General features: G+C 40.9%; 1 protein-coding gene across 1 annotated transcript in view; it reads right to left on the bottom strand.

Moving 5' to 3' along the window:
• Positions 1-16,218: 16,218 nt before the first annotated feature.
• The window catches only part of EPDR1 (ependymin related 1), a 35,908-nt gene continuing 30,166 nt past the window's right edge, over positions 16,219-21,960 (bottom strand). Inside the window, exons 2-3 of the mRNA XM_055420798.2 lie at positions 19,794-20,002; positions 16,219-17,892 (exon numbers count right to left, since the gene is read on the bottom strand). Of these exons, the coding sequence (XP_055276773.2) occupies positions 17,696-17,892; positions 19,794-20,002 (406 nt within the window). The 3' untranslated portion in view covers positions 16,219-17,695. The remainder of the gene's footprint in view (positions 17,893-19,793; positions 20,003-21,960) is intronic.

Below are 21,960 nucleotides of genomic sequence, written 5' to 3'. Positions count from 1 at the left end.
GGTAATGGAAAATATAATACATTTGAAGACCTGAACCCAATTCATCACAACCTGAATGTGGAATGTGAAGGGGAAAAAATAATAAGGTTGTTTGGACGCTAGGTCATGAAGGGCCTTAGCAGCAGCTGTATGATGGAGACTGGTTTCTCCCAGAGAGCAGGGGGAGGTCAATAAAGATTGGCAACAGAGGAGGAGGTATTAGAGAGAGGGCTACTGGGCTCTCTGAGTCTCTGTTACTTCATGGTAAGAGATAATAAGGCCACTGGGGAGACTCAGTGAGTCATTTCATGCAGTGCTCTTAGAATAGTGTTCTAGGAAGCATCAGCTTTTATATCATAACAGTAATATGGGCCAGACTGGGGAAGCCCTATTACTGTCAAGTGCTGCATTCTAAACACCATGCCTTTCATTCCACCCATTTCCAGAGAACTCCTCAGAGGCAAGTGGCATGGTGACACTTTGATCCTAGCCCCTGGAACATACACAAGTTTCCTACAGGTTTGTCCTATTCCACCTTGGTCAGAGAGCAAGGTTTTTCCTCGTATCATCCTCAGACAAGATCTGCAAATCTCCAGGTCTGTGGAAGGCAGGCTGTCCAGGCTTTGCATCAGGGAGGGGCAGCAGGCAGAGTCCATGGCACTAGACTCTCAACAGTGAACTGCAGGCCAATGGCCCTAGCAGGCCCACCCTTCTACTCAGTTTGGGGCCCACCAAGGCTTATCTCTTTTGGGGGTTGCTTTGAGATGGTAGAGACTCACCCCAGAAGCATGCATCAGAATCTTTATGCCATACACCTCTTTGTCTTACAGCTTTGAAAAAGCCTAGAAGATTTGGTGAGGCCTATGGCTGTAGTACTTAAAAATAACACACTGCTTCATCACCATAGAAAAGTCCCAGGAGATTCAGTTCACTTGAGGACTTCACTCTCGTCTCCTTATATGCAGTTTTAGAGACTTACTCAAAAAACGTGCAGGTATGAGTGATAGCTCTTCTAAACATGCAGTTGTGGGACATGAGAGTTAAGGTCACATTTAGGCTATTCTTATTTCCTGACACCAGGCCTCTGAGGATGAGGACAGAAGCCCTAGATAACATGGCTATCAGAGAAAGCAGACTCTGTTCAGAGAATTTCTTGTCATTAAAGACAGAACCTCATATATGCTGAGTATCCACCATGCTCAGGGACCTATTGTAGTTGCTGGCTCATACATGATTTTTTACTCTATTAAACTTAGGAATTAATTATGATTCTCATTTTTACTGCTATGGAAAATACAGCCCGGAAATGTCTATAGATCAGACTAGATTTTCATATGCGCAGTTTCACTCAAAAGTCAACAGACTCCCTGTACCCTCTACCCCATTGCAGGAAGAGCCTGACATGTGTGAAGCCCAGCACTAGCACTACCTGGCTCTGTGACATTGGGCAAACTACTTAATCTTGCTGTGCTTCCAATTCCTTAACTATAAAATAGGTAATAAAAAATATTCCTCTAACAAGACTGCTGCTGCTGCTGCTGCTACTGCTAAGTCACTTCAGTCGTGTCTGACTCTGTGCCACCCCGTAGATGGCAGCCCACCAGGCTCCCCTGTCCCTGGGATTCTCCAGGCAAGAACACTGGAGTGGGTTGCCATTTCCTTCTCCAATGCATGAAAGTGAAAAGTGAAAGTGAAGTCGCTCAGTCGTGTATGACTCTTAGCGACCCCATGGACTGCAGCCTACCAGGCTCCTCCATCCATGGGATTTTCCAGGCAAGAGTACTGGAGTGGGGTGTTATTGCCTTCTCTGTCTAACAGGACTGCATTGAGTTAAATGAATTAGTATTTGTGAAATACTTAGGATGGTGCCTGATGATTAGTTAGTGCTATAAACAAGTTAGCCATTACTATTATTATAACTGGAAAGAGAGCAAAATCTCAACATCATCATGAAACAGAGCAGGATTTTATGGTCCTTGCTGCCCACCCTATTCTCACCCCATGTCCTTTGCCTGTCTTTGGTCTGTGGAAAACTTTATCCAAAGAATAAGTTTAATAAGAGAAATGAGAAATGCAGAAACAAAGGAAAACAGTTCAAATTTGTTTCTGTTTGAAACAGTCAAAATCGTTTCAATTTATTATTTGAAATAAATAATATATATAACCAAATAATAATATGTAACCAAGTAATAATAATGTAGTAATGAAGCATAGTCAAGGACATTTAGATCCTTCTCAAGAACTATAGATAATATTCTGAGCCATATCCTGTGAGCTATCTTATAGCTACTGAAACCCCAGGTGGAAGAAGTGAACTGCATGATGACCAGACTGTAGCCACGACATGTGCTACCATAATTCTGAGAACTGGCCTCAAAGGAATGGGGACAAACTGACCCTGGAACTGAAGATTAACTGTACCTAAAACAACCAAGATGATGCTGGTCAGACCACCGATGACCAATTTGAAGATGACTGTCAGAGCTGACTGTGCTGTTTCTGCATATAACCCCCTCCTTCTGTCTGTAAAAGCTCTTGCTCCACTGAATGCCATTGCTGAGGGGGGGGTCAGGTGGGGGGAGTCAGCCTCTGAACAGATGTCTGCACTCCCCTGCAGTTGCTGGCATCTGAAACAAAGCAAACTTTCCTTTTCACCAACCTGGCCTGTTTACTGGCTTCTGAGTGGTGAGCAGCCAAACGCTGTACCTTTCATTAACGATCAGAGCAAAATCAGATATTGCCCAAGATCTCTGGTCTGAAAGTGTATACATATAAATAAATATATATATAAAAAGAACAAAACAAAGAACATTCAATACCCAACCTCAATAGCTCATTCCAAGAAATCTTCCCTTAAAAGAAAAAAAAAAAAGAAACCTCCAAAGCAGATACATGAGAAGTGTTGGTTTGTAAAAATTGTTTTCCAGTAAGAGCTAATTCCTTTATTTGTGCCTCTCATTTCCCCCATAGCATAATTCAGGATCTGGATAAACTGGATAATACCATTATAGTCCAATGATTATCTGCCATTGTTACTGGCACCCTGAGGTAGAGCACATCTAGAGAATTTTAAAGGAGTTTTTCAGTTCAGTTCAGTCGCTCAGTCATGTCCAACTTTTTGCGATCCCATGAATCACAGCACGCCAGGCCTCCCTGTCCATCACCAACTCCTGGAGTTCACTCAAACTCATGTGCATCGAGTCGGTGATGCCATCCAGCCATCTCATTCTCTGTCGTCCCCTTCTCCTCCTGCCCCCAATCCCTCCCAGCATCAGAGTCTTTTCCAGTGAGTTAACTCTTCGCATGAGTTAACTGGTTGGATCTCCTTGCAGTCCAAGGGACTCTCAAGAGTCTTCACCAACACCACAGTTCAAAAGCATCAATTCTTCGGCGATCAGTTTTCTTCACAGTCCAACTCTCACATCCATACATGACCACTGGAAAAACCATAGCCTTGACTAGTCGGACCTTTGTTGGCAAAGTAATGTCTCTGTTCTTTAATATGCTATCTAAGTTGGTCATAACTTTCCTTCCAAGGAGTAAGTGTCTTTTAATTTCATGGCTGCAATCAGCATCCACAGTGATTTTGGAGCCCAAAAAAATAAAGTCTGACACTGTTTCCACTGTTTCCTCATCTATTTCCCATGAAGTGATGGGACCAGATGCCATGATCACAGTTTTCTGAATGTTGAGCTTTAAGCCAACTTTTTCACTCTCCTCTTTCACTTTCATCAAGAGGCTTTTGAGTTCCTCTTCACTTCTGCCATAAGGCTGGTGTCATCTGCATACCTGAGGTTATTGATATTTCTCCCGGCAGTCTTGATTCTAGCTTGTGCTTCTTCCAGCCCAGCGTTTCTCATGATGTACTCTGCATATAAGTTAAATAAGCAGGGTGACAACATACAGCCTTGACGTACTCCTTTTCCTATTTCGAACCAGTCTGTTGTTCCATGTCCAGTTCTAACTGTTGCTTCCAGACCTGCATACAGGTTTCTCAAGAGGCAGGTCAGGTGGTCTGGTATTCCCATCTCTTTCAGAATTTTCCAGTTTATTGTGATCCACACAGTCAAAGGTTTTGGCATAGTCAATAAAGCAGAAATAGAGGTTTTTCTGGAACTCTCTTGCTTTTTCCATGATCCAGTGGATGTTTTACAGTCATTAAAATCTTCAAACTTCATTCAACTTATCCTCAGCTACAATTGGGATGATGAAAAGATAAGGATAACAGGCTTACTCATCAATCCTAACTTGCTGCTGTTGGTAGGCACCCAGAACTTTCTGTAGGCTCTTCTCAGAGTTTGTTTTTCTATTAAATAAGTTCATTTAGAAAATCTATACTGACCATAGTTATCTGTGCAAATAAGTATGGAGAATTTTTTTTTTAGAGTTGAAAACAGGACTTGCTCTTGGGAAAAATAAAGTCTAGCTGGGAAATCATGAACTGGTCTCACATTAAAGTAGTATGTGACTGTCCAAGTCTGGCTAGGGTGTTAGGATGGCATCAAAATAGCTCTCATACACTGGCTGAAATGTGATTGAAACTATCACATCATAATTTCACTTTTCAACTCAGATTTCTGCCAATTCCTCCCTCCAAAAAAAGAAAAAAAAAATGACTACTTGTCCTGCTCGCTTCTAGGCTAGTGGTTCTCCAAATATATTCTCTTGAATATGTGTGTTTTAGAGATAAGAGGACCCAACGATTCGATTGCCAACAAACAGAGGACTCCAAGATTTTAATAGCCCATCAAGTTGAATTAACACCTTTGATAAAATTTAAAAAACTGGTACTAAGAAGATTGCCCCAACTCTCAAAGATGAATCAAGGTTTTCTTTAAAAACTAACACGGAGCCTATGCCATGAAATGGTCAAATTATTCATTAAAACCTAAAGGTGTCACAGCTAGACTATAAGAATTTAGTTGGAAATTTTTTTAAAGTTGGTGACGCTAAATGATCATCTTAATTTGGGGTGAGAATGGAGGGAGGGTGGCTTAAGAAACTTTGTAAGACTCTCAACTTCATATCACAAAATGCTTTCTAGAAATTCACCAACGTACAGGTCAGCTGCTGTGCATGACTCCTTATTCCATCATCAGCCCTCAAACATACTGGGAATTATAAACTTTTTAATATTTATCAATCAAAGAAGGTGAAAATGGTATTATATAGCTTAACTTGCACATCTTTGATTACTACTGAAGTTGGACATTTTATTATGTTTCTTAGACATCTGTCTTTCTTATTTATGAATTGTCTGCTTATGTCCTTTGCTTATTTTCTAATGAACAATGAAGACTAACGATTAATAAAATGTCATATTTTGTAGGAAGTATTGTAAATGTTTTCCTCAATTTGTCATTTGCCTTTTAATCTTCTTTATGTTATTATATTATTTATATATGAAATATTATAATCTATTATATATAATATAAAGTTATATATATTTTGTGTCAGTGTTGATATAGACAATTTTATATAGTCAATCTGTTTCTTTCTCTCTCTCTTTTTTGCTTAAATGCTGGAATCCAACATCCGGTTGTTTTCCTATATTTTATTTTAGTATTCTTTTAGAAATCCTGGAGTGGTTTTATACTGTTTTAATATCCATGTCTTTAATGCACTACAATTTACTTCAGTGCATGGAATGAGTAAAACTACAGCTATATTTTGTTTCTCAGAAAAAGAATTATTTCCCCAATACTTTTTCAGTAAGAAAACCCATCCTTCCCATGGGCTTATGATGCTTATTTTGAAATGTTAAATTTGTGTGTCTCTTTCAAGACTATTGTGCCTAATGATTTATATGTGAATTCAACAGTCTGTCCAACTTTTTATCTAACACTTCATTTTATAACTAACATTTCATAGGGAAAGTACACAACCGTGCTTCCTTTTCTTCTTTAGCCTTGATTTTTTATTTTTCCAAAACAAAATTTTAAATAATTTTGTCAAACTGCAAAGGAAAACGTTTGGGGTTAGAATTATATTTTTAACCCCTATTTTAAGTGGAAAAATTTATAGACTGATGAGTAAGTAATTTCAGGAACTGATTAAAATTATTATATGCTGCTGCACATTTATGAAGTTTATGTATCTTTTTTAGCATATAGTTTCCACAAATTTCTTGTAAGGGTTATTTCCAGGAGTCTTTGTTTTCCTGATGCTAGTGAGTTATAATTTTTGCTCTCATTTTATTTCTGATTATGTCTATTATTTTTTTTTTACACTATTGATTTAAAAAAAATTCACCTTCAAAATATCTTCTGGCTAAACAGATGTTCAACAGAGTAACGAGAGGCCAGTCTCCCTAAGAGGCAGACGCATTCAGTTTACAGGTGTTGTGCCCAGGGGAAAGTGAGCCTCGGTTCAGAAGCTGTGCACCTGCTTTCCGTAGTGCCAGCCTGTATCTTTCCTCACACAAGATGAATTTATTGCATACTGATGCTGAATCTTTTCATCACGAGGTGCTTCTTGACATTGAGCTTCTAGTTAGAGTGCACCTCCTCAAAGAGGCCTTCCCTGACTGTCTCCATCTAAAGTGGCTATTTATTCACTCCACTCCATCACTCTTTTTTCTCTGTATAGTTCTCTTCACTCTCTGGCTTTTTCAATGGTCTGTGTGTTGCCTGCCCACTCATCAACACCAGAATGGAAGCTCCTTGAGGACAGGACCTGGCCTGTCTTGTCCTTCACTGTATCCCAGTACCTAGAAGAGAGTCTTATGTGTAGTTGCATCTCAGTAAAGCTTAATGATTAAATGAATTCCTGAGAATATGAACTGATGATACTTCTTCAGTCTGAAAACCACAATCCCAGGACCCTTTTCTCTCTCTGGGGACTTCATATACTGTTAACAATGGCCCACTGTCTGTCCTATTTCACCCTTGGCTGCTGTTAAAAATAATATTGTTGTTAGCCACTCAGTCATGTCAGACTCTTTGTGACCCCATGGACTTTAGCCCACCAGATTCCTCTGTCCCTGAATCCTCCAGGCAAGAATATTAGAGTGGATAGACATTCCCTTTTACAGGGGATCTTCCAGACCCAGGAACTGAACCCAAGTCTCCTGCATTGCAGGCAGATTCTTTACCATCTGAGGCACCAGGGAAGCCCCAGAAATAGTATTACCTGGAATTAATTCAGGAAAGAGATTCCTGAATTCAGGAAGTGGCATGAAAACAGAGGATAAAGGGATGACTTTGGCTACTCCAGAAATATTTTCCCACTGCAGAGATACCTGCTGGCTTTCTGACTGATCAGGTCAGGCTTTTGGCAGAAGTAGTAATAGTGTGTGAGAACATTTTCTACCTTATTCCTGCCTGCCTGTTGCTTTTCAGAGCTTAGAAGCAGAATAGTCTTGGCCATTGCTCAGCTAACCCCTCTGATAGCTAATTAGTGATCATTCTTGCAGATTGATAAACTGTTGATGTATTCTTCCTGTTTCTAGCACTATTGTAGCTTTATATCTTTGTTTGTTTGTTTAAATGGACATTTGACCATGAAGTCGGGAGAAAAGGTTCTACCACAACCCAGAAGTCCACAGGCAGTGCTGTCATTTAAACAGAGATGATGTTCATGGTTTTACATTCAGCTTATATTCAAAACTGAATGTAGAGAACTGTGTTTTAATGTAATCATTCAGTCTTTTCCTCATTTAATAAACATGACTTTTATAAGTAATTTTCTAAGAACATATTCCTAGGAAGTCAAATAACAGTTAAAAATTGTTATCAGTTGTCCTCTTAAGTCAAGGACATTGATATGAACCTCAGTGTTCTCATTTATGAGATGGGAATAATAATAATAATATGTTTCTAGCTCAAAGGTTGTTGCAGAGATTAAATGAAGTAATCAGTATAAAATTCTGAACAGAGATCCTGACATAAAGTAAGTACTGGTTACTATTCTTTAAGATTGAGGTTGATACTATTTTAGTTTTATGTATCCTTAATATATTCTGTGAAAAATGGCAAGAACTATAAGAGCAACACTTATTAAGAGAAAGTCACTGTTATCTTTTAAAACTAAGCTTATATTATCCCTCATGGTACCTGAGTATGGCTAAGAGTGGGTACATTTCTGCTTAGGTGTGAAGCAATGGAGAATGGACAGAGGTATCCAGAGGGCAGGCCAGCTAGTGGATCTATGAGCACATAGAAGGCACTGCCTTCATGGCTCACCTTAGGTAAGATCCTTAGAAGATTTATACAGTCATAAAGGGTTAATTTTTTTGGTCCATGAAGGGTTGGTCAGACTCTCAGGGGAAAGAAACCAAAGGTAGAAAGTATCTACCATTTTGAGGGCCTATTACCTACAAAGTCATTGACTACATACTTTATACTATTTCATTCAATCCTAACAAAATCCTTTAGTAGACCTAGAGGAAATTTAGGCTCATAGAGAGTTACAACAACTTGTCCAAGGTGATAAGGGACCTAGTCAGCATTTAAACTTCAGTGTGTATAATTTCAGAGCTTTCTCAGTGGCTCAGCAGTAAAGAATCTGCCTGCAATCCAGGAGCTGTAGGAGATGCGAATTTGATCCCTGGGTCAGGAAGACCCCCTGGAGGAAAGAATGGCAACCCACTCCAGTATTCTTGCTTGGAAAATCCCATGAACAGAGGAGCCTGGTTAGGTACAATCCATGGGATCACAGAATCAGACATGACTCAAGCAACATAGCATGCATGCTTGTATAATTTCAAGCCCGTTTCCTTTCTACTATAGTCCATAGTCTGTCTCAGAAATTGACAAATACTAAGCAACTTAACTTTGTTGAGACAGGCATATAAGCTAGAATGACAATGCATTATTTTATAATTGGGCTTTGAATCTTTTCAATGAGTAGAATACTTGCCTGTGATAACAAATTGTTTAAGAAGTAAAATTTCTAATCAGAGGGGAATTCATCTAGTCTGGAGGAGTAATTCTTCTTGGCCACAGAGTTTATTGAATTATGCCTGATCCATAGGTCTAGTTAAATATTTCTCTCCTTTTTGGGTGTTTCTGTTCATGCAGGTTGGCTATTGCTCTGAAGAGCCAAGGTCTAGGGTAGGTGGTATTAGGCACCAAGGCGAATGCTTTCCTCCTGTGTCCTTGCTCCCTTCCTTTGCTGCCAGAGGGTCTGATGTGTTGCTCTTTGGCTGACCCAGGATGATAAGATCTACTTGAGTTGGGACTGGTAGTAGAGCAGACACGCCTAGTAATTTACCCTGCTCTGGTCTGTGGCTTCCTTGGCCTCTACTTCCTCTGCTTGATCTCGCCTAATTCCCAAGAGTCCTACAGAAGTACTTGGGGGCCAGAGTCCCAGCTAAATAATGGTGATGGTTCACTTGGCTCTGTCTTCTGAGCTTGCTCCTCTGTGGATCCTTGACAGGAGAGGGAAGTTAAATCTGGATATTCATGGATTTTGCCCAAAGTAACAACACATGATTTTAATCTCAAAATTGTCCCCAATGTTCTCCAGATATCTGTCAGATTCCATAGTTTTCTCTCTTGCATGCAAACAGCGCCAAATCCTTGGTCCTAGATTCCCTAACTAAATTCCACATAAACCAACCTCCTTCTGCTAAACCACTTTGTCTTCAGACAAAATGAGTACATGCTAGTGTTCTTTTATATCAGCCCAGTTTCCACAGCATCTTAATGAAATAGCATTCCAATGGCAATCTTGCTTTAATAGGACTTCATGATTTCTCCAGTTTTTCAGCCCTGAATATGCAGACCTTCTCTTTCCATGGCTTAAATCTCTAAATAACCCTTTTATCCATTCATTATGTATTTATTGGCCCTATGTTTTCAATCACAGAGCTTAACCTTATTTCTGAGTTTGGAAGCAATTAAGTTTAGCCTATTTGTATCTGACTTCATTAAGTAAATTTGCTACTAACAATCTTCTAGAGATATATGGATCTATCTAAATAGAAAAAATATTAAATAGTTCATTTTTTAACAAACTGGTCATACCAAAAGGTTATATAGGCAAGAACCTGGGGAAATTTTTATCTGCATTCTAGGAGCACTGACTGCAAATACTTTTTTTTTTAATCTATCATTCTTATATTATTGGAACTAACTGGATCATCTAAAGACTTGTTTCCCTCTCTTTCTAACCTTTAATCCAGGAAATGCAAAGTTCTCATGACAGAACTAGAAAGATAGGGGGTTTAGAAAGAGTAAAATAGACTCATGAGTTTTTAGAGTTGTATGATAATCCATTTTTAAATAATAACTATCTACATAATAATATAATTTCCACCCAATGTTAGACTAAGAAGTGTCTTCCAAGGTTCAATTGCTACACACTTGAACACACCAGAATACTGAACTTTAGTTGTTATGACAAAATGAAAGTCATTTTGAATTTTTGAACTGAAAAAGCAGAGACAGTACTCCCCAAACTAGTAGACTCGCTCATTCAGGCCGTTTTCCTTTATCATTAAATGACGTCTACTATGAGGTGCACAGATCCACAGACATGGAAATAATTCTAAATTTCTGACAGAAGAGACCAATGGTTAGTGGCTTAGGAAAGAACATTCAGTTTGGAAATGCTGTATACTAGGATGACTTAATAGAGAGACATTTGAAATGAAAATCTCTAAGGTGCTGCTCCAGTATGGCTTGAACTGTTCTCATGTTTATTTATGTATACATATATATCACTATAAACTATGGAAAATTCTGAAAGAGAAGGGAATACCAGACCACCAGACCTGTCTCTTGAGAAACCTGTATGCAGGTCAGGAAGCAACAGTTAGAACTGGACATGGAACAACAGACTGGTTCGAAATAGGAAAAGGAGTACATCAAGGCTGTATATTGTCACCCTGCTTATTTAACTTATATGCAGAGTACATCATGAGGAACGCTGGGCTGGAAGAAGCACAAGCTGGAATCAAGATTGCTGGGAGAAATATCAATAACCTCAGATATGCAGATGACACCACCTTTATGGCAGAAGTGAAGAGGAACTCAAAAGCCTCTTGATGAAAGTGAAAGAGAAGAGTGAAAAAGTTGGCTTGGAGCTCAACATTCAGAAAACTATGATCATGGCATCTGGTCCCAACACTTCATAGGAAATAGATGAGGAAACAGTGGAAACAGTGTCAGACTTTATTTTTGGGGGCTCCAAAATCAGATGGTGATTGCAGCCATGAAATTAAAAGACGTTTACTCCTTGGAAGGAAAGTTATGACCAACCTAGATAGCATATTAAAGAACAGAGACATTACTTTGCCAACAAAGGTCCGTCTAGTCAAGGCTATGGTTTTTCCAGTGGTCATGTATGGATGTGAGAGTTGGACTGTGAAGAAAGCTGATCGCCGAAGAATTGATGCTTTTGAACTGTGGTGCTTTTGAACTGTGGTCGCAAAGAGTCGGACACAACTGAGCAACTGAACTGGACTGAACTGATATATATATATATCAGTAACTTTTGATTGAGAATTTATGATGATATATCAAATGGTTTCTCCTCCCCCTTTCCTCCTTCTCCTCCTATTCTTTTATTCTTACTCTTATTCTTACTCTTATTATCTTTGCTGTTTGGGACATAGATTGAGTGAGCTAGAATTTATTGGATTGCTATAATCATGATTTTTTTATATTAGACACATAAAGATCTAAGCAATGCCTTTAATGTCAAGCTACCAGAAATACTGGGGTCCATCTAAAATCTTTGCAGTGCTATTGTTTGCTTTAATATAGTGTGAGTTATAGCAATAAGAACACACGTGGTTGCTGATCTGATTAAAACTGTTAAGTGAGAGAAATTTAACCAAAAAGACATGTCATGAAGGTGTATACCTTTATTGGGTTTGAAACACCACTTTTCTCACTCCTATGATGCTAATGTGCACCATTCAGTTCAGTTCAGTTCAGTTGCTCAGTCGTGTCCGACTCTTTGCGACCCCATGAATTGCAACACACCAGGCCTCCCTGTCCATCACCAACTCCTGGAGTTCACCCAAACTCATGTGCATCGAGTTGGTGATACCATCCAGCCATCTCATCCTCTGTTGTCCCCTTCTCCTCCTGCAATCCCTCCCAGCATCAGAGTCTTTTCCAATGAGTCAACTCTTCGCATGAGGTGACCAAAGTATTGGAGTTTCAGCCTCAGCATCAGTCCTTCCAATGAACACCCAGGACTGATCGCCTTTAGGATGGACTGGTTGTATCTCCTTGCAGTCCAAGGGACTCTCAAGAGTCTTCTCCAACACCACAATTCAAAAGCACAATTCTTTGGCGCTCAGCTTTCTTCACTGTCCAACTCTCACATCCATACATGACCACTGGAAAAACCATAGCCTTGACTAGACGGACCTTTGTTGGCAAAGTAATGTGCACCATAGGTCATTAAAATTTCCTAAGGTCTTGCAAGACAGATTAGTTTATGTTTTATCCCCAAGCCCTTGGAGCGACCAGAACCACTAAGGAAAGGCCACTTAATACTTTAGAATCAAAATGTTTTGCAAAGGCAAAAGACCCTGATAATAAGATAGTAAATTGCAACTACTGACCATGCATGCCCATCAAGTAATGTAATCACAAAATGTTTCAGAAATAATTTTTATCTTATTCTTTTTCTCATCAAAAGTTTTCAATTTAGCCTTTACACAACTTTGTTTTTCCTGGAATTTAATTGTGTTAAATTTTGCAGTAGAATTTAATGGAAAACTTGACTTTGCTAAGTGTACTGTTCCATAAGATAGGACAGCTGTGCCATGATTCCACAACAAAGGTACTACTTCTGCCACAAAAATGAAGCAAAATCAAGAGACCCTAAATATCTATTTCATATAACCCCCCAACCCTATCCCAAGACTATACTGTTAATCAAACAAGTTTGTGTATTTATTTAACTTGGAATTTTCCAATAGTTTAGATTGGTGCCTTCTGGTTGGGAAACTAATGCCAATGTTTTCTCAACCTTTCTCCAGGCTGAGAAAACTAATTAACTATGCTGAGAGTTTATTAAATAATATACTGTAGATTTGAAAAACCATTTCACAAGAAAACCTTTGACTTATTGTGGCTGTCTTTATTGATATTATAGAGCTCAAGTGAAATTATAATGATAGCAATCATATTTGAATAAGAAGAGTACTTGTTTTATCATCAAAAAGTACCCTGATGAAGGAAAAGAACACTTAGCTATCCAATTTGAGCAAATGGTATGTTAAAATAAATATACAATATACCACTGGGAATGTTATAGCTGCAACCGAAGCGTAGTATACACAAACACATATACTCAGATTACCCGAATACCAAGAATGCTGTGTGTGTGCATTCAGTTGTGTCCATCTCTTTGTGACCCCATGGACTACAGCCCACCAGGCTCCCCTGTCCATGGTATTTTCCAGGCAAGAATACTGGAGCAGGTTGCCATTCCCTTCTCCAGGGGATCGTCCCAACCCAGGGATTGAACTCTCAGCTCCTGCACTGCAGGCATATTCTTTACCATCTTAGCCACCAGGGAGGATGTATCCACTGCCAATTATATCCCACTTTTGACTGTTGAAAATACATTACACTTCTCATCTTTAAATAGGAAATAAATATGGTAACTGTGTTAATATTTGCCCTAATGAAAGCAATATGAATTTTAAAATAGCGATAAAAAGTGTCATTCTCCCTGAATAAAATATATCACAAATTATAGCCTGGTGTTTTTTCTGTACATGTCCCTGAACTAATAATTCTGCTTTAAAACAAATAAAAGTGTATTTCAGTTGTTATCATCCTAGCATAGTTCTCAAAAGATTATTGAGGTCATTCCCTGGCAGTCTAGTGATTAGGACTTTGTGCTTTCCCTGCTGTGGCCTAAGTTCAATCCTAGATCAGGGAACTAAGATCCTGCAAGCCATGCAGCACCGCCCCCCCCCCCCAAAAAATAGATTGTTGATACTAAGATATCCATGTATAAAGTTAAAGTTATTTTTTAAAAGAGCTTTCCACTCACAAGGCCTTTAAATCTCACAAATTACTTACAAGACTTTGGCTGAGGAGGCTCATAATCTCCTCCAACTGAAGTAATTTTTCATCAATAAGAAAGGCAAGGATACCCTTCATGCATCTAAGATGCCTTCAGTAGATGGACAAAAACACAATCTACACACTTCAAAAAACTGAAAGATACAATTGTGTGACACAGGTGACTATACCAGCAAAGCGATTTAAAATAATTGAGGGAACACTGAGAGGGTGGAGTTAGTAAAGACAATCTAGCAAGGAGTGAGTATTGAGTTTTCAAATGGTGTGGAATTTAGCTTGATGGGAAATTCAGTAAGTCACAGGAAATCTCCTCAGAGATCTAAACTTTCTGCCTTTTTAAAATATTTAAATAATTTTATATTTTGAATACTGGGTCCCAATCTTAAGAAATGCAGCATTATCTCAATTTGCAAAGCCTCTGGCAACAGAGTCACCCTGATAATCAGAGCACTTGGGGGCAGAAAGGCCAGGCCCCCTTGATTCCACACGAACCAGTGGGAGAGGGAGGAATGGCTCTGTCCCCAAGCAGGGTCTTCAGAGTTGAAGGCCAAGGGTAGAGAAGACCCCTGCGCTTGCATGGATCCTGGCAGTTTGCCTTGGGAGGGGTGGAAGGAAGTTGCTGCGATGTAATGTAAAGCGTCAGAGACATAAGGCAGAGGGTCCACAAAGTGAAACCCAACCCTGGTCCTAGTCCATGTCAGGCCTGTCTGCAGATAAGTGAGGCACCGGATGCTCCTCTCTGTTAATAGGAACCAGTCCTTGCCCTATTCGAGAGTCCTCTTATTTTTTACTATTTTGGCCACTGGAGAATTTTATACAAGATTGGTGGCTGATAAAACCCCCTGCACCTAGAGGTAACCCAAGTTTCATTTCCCAGGCTCTTGTGGCCATTTGAAAAGAGAGACCAGTGCCAAGCGCTGAGGCTGGAGAGGGAGTCAGGGCCTGACCAAAAGGGCCTCGGACACCAGGCCGTGGAGCCTCCACTTTTTCTGGCGGCAGCGGAGAACCACATGAGCAGGGCACCATCAGGTGTGTATTGAGGTCCCATTGGACACAAAATCCTTCTGCAAGGAAGATTTAGCTTAACTGGGAAATGACTTAGCTCCCAAAGTGGACAAACGGAAAAATGAAGGGTGCCGACTTCACACGTCCTGAATAAAATAAGAGGAGTTCCTTTCCTTTCTTGTTCAAGAGGTGGTGTAGATTGAGGTGGGTGAATGCAAAATTGCAGAGCAAAGGGAAATGGGTCCTGTGGATGGAGAGAAAAGTGGGTCAAACACTGTCAGTAAGGCTTTATCAAGCTGGACCACCTCGAAGGCAGCTGTGAAAGTCTCCCCCATCTGTTCAGTCCAGATACTGCCTTGGTCACGGCGCACTCTCCTCTGTGACTCTAGGAACCAGCACAGGCGATGGAGATAGCGAGGGTGCAGGACTGGCTCATGAGTGAGTGAATGAATGAACAGGGGATGGGTTCTAGAACAAGGAAAAGGACAGAGGGTATAAAGATCTTGCAAAGGTCAGCAATGCTAAGAGCTGGGATGTGGGTGCGACTGAGGGGGTGGACAAGAGGCTGTACCTTTAAGAACTATTTTGGTGAAACACTGAGTGCTTATGAGGATTGAAGGAGAAAATATGGGTCAAGCCTCAAAATATGAGGCTTCTGACCCAGGAAACGGGGACGGAAAAGCAGGCTTTTGAGAAAAGATAATGAATTTGGTGTAGATCTTAGGAAGCACTTTATTCATTAGAGGAATGTTTTGACTGCCTTAAAGCCATATATAAGCCATATAAGGCTCATGCCTTCTAGCCATGAGCACTGGAGAATTGATGCTTTTGAACTGTGGTGCTGGAAAAGATTCTTGAGAGTCCCTTGAACTGCAAGGAGATCCAACCAGTCCATCCTAAAGGAAATCAGTCCTGACTATTCATTGGAAGGACGGATGCTGAAGCTGAACTCCAATATTTTGGCCACTTGATGCAAAGAACTGACTCATTTAAAAAGACCCTAATTCTGGGAAAGATTGAAGGTGGGAGAAGGGGAAGACAAAGGATAAGGTGGTTGGATGGCATCACCGACTCAATGGACATGAGTTTGAGTGACTCCAGGAGTTGTGATGGACAGGGAAGCCTAGTGTGCTGCAGTCCATGGGGTCAAAAAGAGTCGGACATGACTGAGTGACTGAACTGAACTGAATACATATTTATTACAAAAACAAATATACCAAAGAACACTGAGAAGTGCAATTACATTTGTTTATTGAAACAGTATAGATAAACTGTGAGTAATACAGGTTGTTTTCAGTATAACACAGGTGTCACACATTTCTCCTGGCAATAGATGATGGATAGATAGATGGCCAGATAAAACACAATATTAGAAAGAATCTAGAATGATAAATTTTATTACTAGATGTCTCCCTAGAGATCAGTAAACCCAATCCCATTCATCAAATGAGTAAATAAGGACCAGAGAGGCTAGCATTCTCCATTCTACAAACTTTAGGGCACTGACCATGTGCCAGGCACTTAGTGCTGGGCATATAAAAGTAAACAGAACATGGTAGCCATACTCATGGCACTCATAGTCAGGCTAGCGAGTCAAGAGTGTCCAGGAAGCAAGAAATTTGACACAGCCTAGTAAGCATTATCAGAATAACACATTCAAGCTACAGGGTGAACCCAGTCCAGGCTTGGGAGCAGCCTCTGAAGGCCATGCATGAGCTGACCTGGGAAGGATGAGCAGAAGTCAGACCAACAAAGAGGTTATGAAATGCTGCCCCAGGGATTTAAGAGGAAGCACAGTCTATCTAGTGAATCAAAGGAGCTCCAGTACAAGGGAATTCTCATCCTGGATTTCAGAAACAACAGTCTCCTGAATCCCAGTTCTGTGCTATTTTTAGAATGCTACCTGTCTCTTTGGGTCTCTTGACAAGTTGATTCAGCACACATTTCAATACTCTTGCATAGAAAAAAGGAAGAATACATGGCTCATGCTTACCCAGAAATAGACGTTAAGATTTTCCAAACCTTCCTATGTAAAAATATATCTTTAGAGGAATCATTTCTTTTTACTATAGCCTTTTATTTCCTCCCCAAGTATTTACATCCACTGGGTCATGCCATAAAGCTCTTAAGGCCAGAAGGGATTTTCAGAGATCACTGTGTCAGAGATCACTGTGTCAGAGATCAAGGGAGCACAGGGTTGGGGGAAAGGAGGAGGTGCTGGAGGGATGGAGCCGTGGAAACCATCCCTACCCTGGCACAGGCAATAAGGGGGCCAGTATGTGTAGAGAGCTTAAAAATTAACACTAACACTGACCACAGTCAATCTGCTCTTTCTATCACCATATGCCAGCAATCCAGCAAGTCCCAGTAATGTCAGTAATAACACATTCGCCCCTGAAGACCCTTCCCTCATCTTGTGTGTGCCACCACACGACCTATACACCTGCATACACAGAAAGTGCAAGGTCCAGACAGGCTCTGGAAATACCTGAGGTCCCTGTGTTTGCCATCTCTTTATATACTACCACATATTCTCCATTCCATTCCTTTTTTTTAAACCTAGCCGAAGTAGTCAAAAACCATACACAGAAAAAAAGCATATCAGAGAATTATATATTTATCTCCAACGAAGACTCTCATTTCTCAAGTCTCAAATCTGGTTAGAGCTGGGGCCGCTGGTTTCTGATGTCCGATGCTGTCTGTTTGCAGGCTTACCAGGAGCAGTCCTCGCTCATTCTCTCTGGTTGGGCTGTCTGGCACGTGCTTGGCGGGGTGAACACTGATGGGTCTTTAATGCCCAGCTGTATGTCGAAAAACCGTGTGGACAATATCACACTGTAATTTTTGGTGAAGGTTTCTTGGACAGGATAACAGTCCTTGACGGTATAGATGCCAATCCAAGTTTCATCTATAAGAGGAAGGCAAGTTGAGTCTTTAATGTAGAAGACAGGCAAAATACAGTATGTTAGTATGTTTTAATGTGGCACAATGTACCTTTTTAACCACTTTTAAGTACAGTTCTGTGGCACTAAATACAGTCACATTGTTATGAAAGCATCACCATCATCCATCTTCAGAGATTTTCCATCTCCCCCAGCTGAAATTCTGTGCCCACTAAACACTAACTCCCCATTCCCCCCTCCCCCAGCCCCTGGCACCCACCATTCTAGCTTCTGTCCATGAGTCTGACTAGTCTACATACCTCATATAAGTGAAATTATACAGTGTTTGTCCTTTAGTGACTGGCTTATTCCACTTAGCATAATGTCCTCAAGGTTCATGTTGTAGCATGTATCAGAATTTCCTTCCTTTTTAAGGTTCAATAATATTCCATTGTATGTATACACCACCTTTGTCTACTCATTTGTCTGCTGATGGAAACTTGGGTTGTTTCTACCTCTGGCTATTATGAATAGTGCTGCTGTGAATATGGATGTACAAATATCTCTTTAAGTCCTTGCTTCAGTTCTTTGGCCGTATATGCCAAAAAGTAGAATTACTAAGTCATATGATAATTCTATGTTTAATTTCAGAGGGCGCCATCATACTGTTTTCCACAGCAATAAAGGCCTGTGTTTATGAAACACTCTTGGGGGAGGTGTGTGGGCAGCATTGCAGAGAAGAGCTTCACATCTCTGTATAAAAGACACATAATGCATATCTGAGGTGACACTACCCTTATGGCAGAAAGTGAAGAGGAACTCAAAAGCCTCTTGATGAAAGTGAAAGAGGAGAGTGAAAAGGTTGGCTTGAAGCTCAACATTCAGAAAACAAAGATCATGGCATCTGGTCCCATCACTTCATGGGAAATAGATGGTAAAACAGTGGAAACAGTGTCAGACTTTGTTTTTTTGGGCTCCAAAATCACTGCAGATGCTGATTGCAGCCATGAAATTAAAAGACGCTTGCTCCTTGGAAGGAAAGTTATGACCAACCTTGATAGTATATTAAAAAGCAGAGACATTACTTTGCCAACCAAAGTCCGTCTAGTCAAGGCAATGGTTTTTCCAGTGGTCATGTATGGATGTGAGAGTTGGACTGTGAAGAAGGCTGATCGCCGAAGAATCGATGCTTTTGAACTGTGGTGTTGGAGAAGACTCTTGAGAGTCCCTTAGACTGCAAGGAGAGCCAACCAGTCCATTCTTAAGGAGATCAATCCTGGATGTTCATTGGAGGGACTGATGCTAAAGCTGAAACTGCAATACTTTGGCCACCTCATGCGACGAATTGACTCACTGGAAAAGACTCTGATGCTGGGAAAGGTTGGGGGCGGGAGGAGAAGGGGACGACGGAGAATGAGATGGCTGGATGGCATCACCGACTCTGTGGACATGAGTTTGAGTGAACTGCGGGAGTTGGTGATGGACAGGGAGGCCTGGCGTGCTGTGATTCATGGGGTCGCAGAGAGTCGGACACGACTGAGCGACTGAACTGAACTGAACTGAACTGAATGGCGGTCCATCTGGTCACTACAACTTTATAGTTAGTGTTCTGGGGGAAGGAAAAGGAGGCACCCAATTCTAACGTGTGCCTTAGACAAACATGTCACAGACCTTGGGGGCATCCCTTAAGAGTCAAAGTGGAGAAAGTTAAAGGAGGGCCTTAGAAGGCTGAGGAGTTTCAAATGCGATGCTGAGATCCCTGCACTACACAGCTAACAGAGTACAAGTGGGCACTTCAATGGAGTTAAACAATTTGATTAAGCTTCTAAATTTCCTTATTAACGACCACCTTCCTTAATGAGCTTGAACGTTTTTTTCCTTCCTGCCTCTTGAGATGCAATACTTGAATACTTTGTTGAACCCTTACATGATCTGGCTGACTTTCTGTCTGACCACTCCTGGACGGTGATCTGCTCCTGGGGCCCCCCTATAGAGTATTGGTCCTCAAAGGTGGAGTTCTGAGGAATGTCCAGAGGGTCCCAGGGCTCTGTCAGGGTGATCTTGGAGCACTGCTTGGTGGCTTGTTCAATCTGAAACATCACTCCATCCTTATAGAGCAAAATATATTCAAATAATCTGGAAGACAGATTAAGAGAGAACATTCAGGACTTTATGTTGCAATCACCATGTCTTTTATCGGCATAAAAGTCAAAGGCCTTTGATACAAATTACTGTTAAAATAGAAAAAAAAATAGTTTTGCTTGTGAGGCAATTATTTACTTATTTATAAACATTAGACACCCAAACAACTTGAATATAAAATAAAGCTCAGAGGTCAAAACTGAATATTCCTGAGACAATTACCTATCAATTACCTATTAACGTATCAAGTACCTATTGTATGACAGACCCTCTGCTTGGGATACAAACATGAGGAGGTGAGGCCTTGAGTTAGCAGCTGATTTGTGACATTTTAGCCTTAGAGACACAGGAGGATTTGACTCTTGGCCTTAGTTGAGTCCTTGCAGCTATGAGTCAGGGACTACAGGGATATACTGTAGACAGGATGACAAGAGTTGAGGATGTACCAGGAAACTGTGCCCCACTGTCTCAACTGTCATCATAGGAATGGGCTTTGGTGAGATGCAGCTGAACTGGGAATGAGCTGAGACAGGCAAGGACAAAAGCTGAGGGGACCCCAATCAAATGGCGTTGCTGGATTGAGTTTGTCTGCATGCTCTCAGCCTCTTCCCTCACACCCAGTGCACACACTTTGTGCAGAGCAAGCCAGAAGTATTTCCAGGCTGTGCTTGAACTCACAGACTGCCCGCCATCACCTTGCATGCTGTGTGGTCGTCAGCCTTGTATCTTTCTTAAAACTAAGCCATCTTGATGCTGGATGAAGCTTGCTGCGTTTCCATGCATTCAACTGTCAGTCTAAAACTCAGGGCACTGTTGCTGACCCAGTGGAGTGAGGTTGCAATCCTGACTTCAAAAGTGAAATTTGAAACATCTGAAGGCAGAAGAGCCCAGAAAAATAGCTTTCCATGAACAAATAACAATAGTCAACAGCTCATTCGTGGTACATGAGGTTCACTCCACCCGACAGCCCCCCAGAGGATGTCTGTTTTCCATCTCAAGTCAGGGGTTGAAATTTATTTTCTTCAAAAAAATATTGTAAATGTTAACTTTCTATATGGTCAAATAGTACTATTATCAGTATTATACTTCCATTTTCTATGAGCTAGCATAAAAATATGAATATAACCTCATTTTATGTATTTAGAAATACTGACCCTGCTTATTCCAGGAAATGTTTGACATGGCTTATGAGAGTAAAACCCAAGCACAGACTTTGAGAAGTGGGAGTGACTGGAGGAAGAAAAGGAAGTGTTCATTTCATCCGCTATTGCTCAAAACGAGCAAATCTCTCATATAGAAGCAGGGTTCACATCAAACTATAAGTCCTTTGGAGGAGTTTGGAGTTGGACTGTGGCACGTCAGAGTCTAAACATTCATGGAAGGAATACAGAAATATTAGCATCAACTTTAGAGCACAGTCCAGTCATCATAGGGATTCCTTGTTCACACACAAATCCTGCTCCATGACCGTTTCAGTGAGAGCAGCACCTATACCGTACGCCCCAAGGGGTGCTTGCCTCCATCCTCCTTCTCCTCACCATCAGCTTCATCTTATGGTGCTTCCCCAAGTTTAAGGCGTTTAGGCTAAACAGTCATTCCTAGCTTTGGCTGATACTGTAGTTGTATGCAACTGAAAGATAGGCAGCCAGGTGCAGGAAAGAGGGGCTTCCTTCTTGAAACTCAGCCCGAGAATCCACATGAGCACAAAAGTGGAGGCCTGGCATCCATGTGTATGTATGCGAGCTGGTCACCCTCCACAGAGCTTCATAGAGCAGAGGGGGACATCTGACCTGGGGAGGAGTGGGGAGGTGGGAGAAACAATCAGATTGTCTCTCATTCAGACGTGTGCAGTTGATACCAAATGTCTACTAGCCAGTCACTTCCCGTGGCTGGCCGTGCCATACATAAACTCAGAAGTCATGGGAGGCTAATTTACAATAGGTGAACTAAAA

Source organism: Moschus berezovskii, chromosome 3 (genome assembly GCF_049115385.1).
Source record: "Moschus berezovskii isolate FMDL1 chromosome 3, NW_MosBer_1.0, whole genome shotgun sequence".
In the NCBI taxonomy this organism is placed as follows: domain Eukaryota; kingdom Metazoa; phylum Chordata; class Mammalia; order Artiodactyla; family Moschidae; genus Moschus; species Moschus berezovskii.
The sequence above is the reverse complement of the archived record's forward strand: the minus strand, read 5'-3'. Positions and strand labels throughout refer to the sequence as shown.